Here is a 5,876-nt window from a genome sequence, read left to right as displayed (position 1 = left end):
AGATGGAGAGAGAGCGAACACAAATAGATGTACAAAGTGGGAGGACTGAGGGACAGAGAGAATGGAAAGAAGACTCAACTTGCCTCTCAGTTAAGCCAGATCCCCACCCCTGGCTCATCCTCACAAAGAAAAGAACTTGAGAGAGAAGCACCTCTAATCAGACCCCAGGCTTCCTCAGGTGGAAGTGAAGGGAACTGAGTCAGGATGCGGGTACCTGTGCCTGGCCACCACCCCCACGGCCCCCCCTTATCCTAGGCGCTCCACTGTGGCATCCGGAGCAGGGAGCAGCTTACCACCCTGACATCCTGGGGGCCCCTGGGCAGAGGGAGTACCCACTGTGCTGGGTGGGCGAATTCCCTGGTGGGGTGAGTAATTGGGCCCTGCGTGCTTGGCTGTCAGTGAACCAGGACAAGTCTGGGCTGGTGAAGCAGGGGAGGGCACCGGTGCTCCCAGCTCCTAGTCTCACGCAGAAATGAGCTGGCCTCCCGGCCACACCCTCACCACTCCACCAGAGGCCCCTCTGTGTGTCTACTCAGGCTTGGGCTTCACTGGAGAAAAGCTTTCTCAGAAGTCTTACCTAAAGCCTTCACGCTGCAGTGGCTTAAGCTGTTAATGGCAAGAAGGAGGATACCAATGACAGACGGAGGATGAAGTGAAAGTTGTGGTTCACGTGCCAGCACCCCAGCCCAACCCACCAAGCAGCTGTAGTTTGCTGTTAGAGCACATGCGTGTGCGCATGCACACACACACACACACACACACACGGAGCAGTGTTACTGAACTCCCAGATAGCACTTTTTTTTTTTGCGGTATGCGGGCCTCTCACTGCTGTGGCCTCTCCCGTTGCGGAGCACAGGCTCCGGACGTGCAGGCTCAGCGGCCATGGCTCACGGGCCCAGCTGCTCCACGGCATGTGGGATCTTCCCAGACCGGGGCATGAAACCATGTCCCCTGCATCGGCAGGCAGACTCTCAACCACTGCGCCACCAGGGAACCAGAGTCCAGCAGGCGGACTCTCAACCATTGCGCCACCAGGGAACCAGAGTCCAGCAGGCGGACTCTCAACCACTGCGCCACCAGGGAACCAGAGTCCAGCAGGTGGACTCTCAACCACTGCGCCCCAGATAGCACTTTTATTATATTTGCCCTTCATAGTTCCCCAAGCCCTCCTTCCTGACCTACCAAATTAATCTCTCCTAGCAGGACCCTCTTCCTCATCACACCTGGTGCCCCTTCGATCCCCTTGCCTGGGACCCACAGCTCCGTCAAACACCTGCCTTGCCAGAGAGCTGGGGCTGAGAGAATGCATCAGCAACAGACATCTAGAAAAGACCAGAGATTTAGAACAGGTGTTCTTTATGAGGCTGGGCTCTAGGTAGGTGCCTCTGGGCAGGAAGGGGCTAGAGCAGTGCCTGTAGGAATCGGGTTTGGGGAGGGGTCCGTGAAGGTGCTGGGCCCAAGGGGTGTGAGGTCTCTGTACAAGATCAGGTTCTTGGGCAGATCTCAGAAGTGTCTGTGCAGGTGTTTCCAGGGCCATGGTGATAGTGGAGGAGTCTTGGGTTGCAGGCTGGTGGAAGAGGTGGGCTCCCCAGGTGAAGCTGGCCACGAGGATGAGCGGGGTGATGAGGAGGCTGCGGAGCCGATGCGGCGTGGTGGCGTGGTGGCTGCGTCGCACAGGTCCTGCTCGCAGCAGTGGTGCCGAGGAGTGTAGGAGAGTGACCAGTAGGTGGCATGGCCCTGCAGAGAGTGCTGGGTCCTTGGGAGACAGGCTTTCCGCTTGATGACCTCATTGTTCTATGGGACAAAGAGGGGATGCTGAGGCAGGGGCAGGAAGGAGGCAAGGGCCACGAGGCCACAGGAAAGGCAGGACGGTGGCGGTGGGGAAGGCCTAGGGAGTCCTCCCTGAGGTACCAATACTGATGCCACAAACTTCATCATCCTGACACTCGGTAGGAACAGGGTAGCAGGGTTTGGCGAAGTCGCAGGTGTAACAGTGGAGCCGTCTCCGGGCAGGGGAAGTGGCGAGACCTGTGGGGTCGGTGGAGATCAGGCAGGGAGGAGAGGCAAACAGGACAGGTGAGAGGCTGAGCCCAGATTTGGGAACGGGATGCATAGACAGAGGTGATACACAAAGTGGGGAGAGAGGAGCAGTGAAGTGGAGGGAAAAACAGACAGAAGGAGAAAAAGAGACACAGAGAAGGGAGGGGGGATGATACAGGAAACGCAGAGGCACGAGGGGTACAGGGAGTGTGAGAGACACACAGACATGAACAGAAGCCAAGAGAATCAGAGATGAACACAGAGGATGACACAAAAAGCCAGGCCGGGGCGGGGAGGGTGCCAGTGAAGAAGTTACGCAGATGGTGCTAAGTCAGGTGAGAAAATAGGAATTAACATTGACCAAGGGGCCCAGCAAAGAAACAGGAGGTGAGATAAGGGTCAGGGGAGACAGAGGCTTGTCAAAGATGCCACAGGAAAGAGACAGTTATTCTCAAATGCCTTTGAAAGGAAATTTTTCTTGTTCCACCTCATCAGGCTGTCCTGAGACCATTCCCAGTAGCTTTTCTTTCCAAAACCCCTACAACTCCCTCCTTGGCATTTCTCAGCACCCTCTCCGCCACCCGCCACCCCCAGACCTCAGGCTCCTCCACAAGCCCCTGTCAGCACCACCACCCCACCCTGCGCCCAGCCCCCAAGGATTCCCCAGCCCACCCTTATCCAGTGCCCCACCGAGGAACAGAAGGTAGAGGAAGATGCTGGAGGTGCCCATGGCTGGACCCGGGGCTCAGGAGTCTGGGAGAATGTGATCTGCACCGGAGATCCTAGGGTTGGAGAGACGGAGCATCTGAGTGAGACAGGGAGGGAGCAGTAAACAAACACACCTAGGGAGTGAATCTGAGGGTGGGGGACCAGATTCGGCAGCCTGACATAGCAGGGACCCTGGCCTCACAGTTCTCACATCCTCCCCTTCTCCTACTAGAGCCTGCTATTGCCTTGAGGGTGTTCTCCATTCCCGAGGCGTTGGTCTGTTACTCTTAGCTGTGTCTGTCGCTCCTGAACGGTGTCTGTCAGCGTCTGTCACTTCCCCTCCTACTCCTTTCCCTCCCTCCCCTCGTCTCAAGCTGTTCTTTGCTCTCTCATCTCCTTGTTTTTGTTTCTGTCTTTTATCCTTCTGTGCATTTAAGTCTGTCAAGGTCACTCTCCTTGACCTTGAGCCCTGGCCCAGAGTTGGCGAGTGGTGTTTGAGTGTGGGCTCAACAATCCCCCACCCACCGGCCCACACACAGAGCCCAGCTGCAGCTGCGTAAGGGAGGACGCCACCCAGCTTCCCACTCCTTTGATCCCCCCAAGCCTCAACATTCTTACCCCATAATTATCTCTCCCAGCCTTACTGCATTAGAGGAAAGAATCATGGGTGCGGCCAGAGGGACTGATGTGTTTCCACTGGTGCAGGGATGAGGGTCAGAAAGACCAGGAAGGAAGGCAACGATAAGATTTGGGGAGTACGGGTGGTAGAGTCTGGAAGACGGGGGTGGGGGGGGCTTAAGAGACTGGGGAGAAGAGCTGCACCTGGGGAATCAGGGCGGAACGTACTGGGAGTAAGAGGCAGACAGGATGGGGGAGATGTGAGGTGGAGGTGAGGCAGAGGAGACACAGGTATCCACTGAGCAGCAGTTTTCAAAACATTTATCTCAGGACCTCTTTACACGCAAAAATTACTGAAGACCCCAAAGAGCTTTTCTTATGTAAGTTATATCAATATTTGCTATATGAGAAATAGAAACAGAATATTTTAATAGGTTCATTTAAAAATAAAAAAACAATAAACCTATTACATGTTAACAAAGCATAGTTTTGTGAAAAATAATTCCTTTCCCAACAGTACAGTGAGAAGAGTGGCATGGCTTTACCCTTTGGGGAATCTATTTAATGTTGGGCTTAATAGAAGAAATAGAAGATGGCTGGGTTTTCACATCTGCTTCTGCATTCAACCTGTTGGGATTTGTTGTTTTGATTGAAGTATCTGAAGAAAATCGGACAGATATGTAGTTGGAAAAGGACCCTCTAAAAGGGCCTTAGGGACCCGCAGGAGGTCTGGGGCCACCGTTTTAGAATTGTTCCTGAGATGGAAGAGTTTGGGGATGCCAGAGGATGCTGAGAGCTCTTTCTCCTGTGGGGGCCCCTCCCAGTCCCCACTGGGGCCCCGGTGGCTGCTGGAGGAGTCTCTTTCCTCCCTTTTTATTGCCCTATAAAGCCCAAGGCAAGCACAACTGGAGAAAGCCCGCGCGCAGCAACGAAGACCCAATGCAGCCAAAAAAAAAAAGCCCAAGGGGGATAAAAGGCTGGCAGAGCGGGGGCCAGGGAGGCGGGTGGGCGGGAGGGAGAGGCGCTACAGACACAGGCAGACACAATGAACCCCCTGTTTGCTGGGATCCCGCTCAGCGCCCTGCTGCGGGCTGCCTTGGGTAAGGAGGCAGCCAAGGCGCCTGTCACAAAGGCCCGTCGCCCGGTGTCAGCCGCCCCGCCCCCCCGAGTTCCAGCACCTCTTCTCTCCTGCCAGGAAACCGCAAGCGGTGCTATGACTGCGGTAGAGGCCCCAGCGGCTCCTGCAAAGAGACCGTGACCACTTGCGGCCAGGGCAAACGCTGCGGCTTCCTGGAGGGCAAACCCCAACCAGACCTGAGACAGACCAAGCCATCTGGAAACCGTGAGTCCTCCGTTTGTCCCCCTGCCTCCAGCCCCTACTGCTTCAGTCCTTCTGGCTTCCAGAACCTTCCAGGCTCAGTCTGGCTCTGGGCAGATGGTGCCGCTGTCAGAGTGGAGCGGTCTGTAGCCCCTTCTGGCTCCTGGCACTGAGCCCCTGGAAGCCCGCTGCCTGTGTGGCCCCACCCCCTCCTCTTTGCCCTCCAGAAAGAGTCTCACAGGCCCATTCACTCAAATGGCTGAAAAGCTCCCTTGAAGGCAGGGACCAAAACATTCAGCCAAACTTCAACTTGCAGGCATCAGCTAAGCACCAGGGAGGTATGTGTGTGTGTATATTCTAATTTTTTTGCTTCTAAATAATTTTAGGTTGACAGAAAAGTTAATTTTATTAGAAAAATAGTACAGATCAGTACTGTATAGCCTCACCCAGTTTCCTCTAATGTTAACGTCTTATATAACCATAGTACAATTAGCAAAATCAGATAATAACACCGGTACAGTACAACTAACTAACCTACAGACCTTACTCAATTTAGCCAGTTGTCCCACTGATGTCCTTTTTCTGATCCAGGACCCACACCAGGATCCTACATTGCCTTTAGCTCTCCTGTCTTCTTAGTCATCCCCCCTCTGGGACAGTTCTGAGTCTTCCTTTGATTCCATGATCTTGACATTTTTGAAGAGTCCTGATGAGTTATTTTATAGAACGTCCTGCAATTTGGATTTACCTGATATTTTCTCATGATTAGACTGAGGTCGTGAGTTTTTGGCAAGAAGTGATGTTGGTTCCTTTCAGTGCATCCCATCAGGGATTCACTTGGTTTCAGGGAGGTGTTTTTTGAGGGGGCAGAGGATCGCTTTGGGCTCCTTGGAATCACATCTGCTCTGCCCCAGAAGGCAAGTCCTCAAGCCAGGAATCCAACAGCCCAATCTCATTCTCTCTCTCAGCCTCAGTGACCTTGATTCATCACCATGCAGCCTGCGTGGCAGCCCATCATTGCAGTCGAGTGGAAACAGAGGTGGTGGGAGACATGACTTATATGACCCACAGGGACTGCTGCGTCTGCGACCTGTACAACAGTGCTGTGGCGAGCACTGCAGGCCCCGCGTGCATTGTGGCTGCAGGGGTCACCGCCCTAGCCTGGCTCTTGCCAGGACTGTGGAGAGGGTAG

At 54.4% G+C, this 5,876-nt stretch overlaps 1 protein-coding gene across 1 annotated transcript; it reads left to right on the top strand.

Annotated features, from left to right (window-relative positions):
- Positions 1–4,411: 4,411 nt before the first annotated feature.
- LY6G6D (lymphocyte antigen 6 family member G6D) lies at positions 4,412–5,876 on the top strand. The gene is made up of 3 exons (XM_007459558.1): positions 4,412–4,466; positions 4,562–4,708; positions 5,653–5,876. The coding sequence occupies exons 1-3, from the start codon at positions 4,412–4,414 to the stop codon at positions 5,874–5,876; spliced, it is 426 nt and encodes a 141-aa protein (XP_007459620.1).

Source organism: Lipotes vexillifer, unplaced genomic scaffold (genome assembly GCF_000442215.2).
Source record: "Lipotes vexillifer unplaced genomic scaffold, Lipotes_vexillifer_v1.1 scaffold862, whole genome shotgun sequence".
In the NCBI taxonomy this organism is placed as follows: Eukaryota; Metazoa; Chordata; class Mammalia; order Artiodactyla; family Lipotidae; genus Lipotes; species Lipotes vexillifer.
Note: the sequence above shows the minus strand (reverse complement) of the source record. Positions and strands in the feature narration are given on the sequence as shown.

Excerpts from the sequence above, each read along its gene's own strand:
- LY6G6D (XM_007459558.1), top strand. The coding sequence starts at position 4,412 with ATGAACCCCCTGTTTGCTGGGATCCCGCTCAGCGCCCTGCTGCGGGCT. Across the intron at positions 4,467-4,561 it reads CCTGCTGCGGGCTGCCTTGG|GAAACCGCAAGCGGTGCTAT; the intron begins GTAAGGAGGCAG and ends CTCTCCTGCCAG. Across the intron at positions 4,709-5,652 it reads GACCAAGCCATCTGGAAACC|CCTCAGTGACCTTGATTCAT; the intron begins GTGAGTCCTCCG and ends TCTCTCTCTCAG.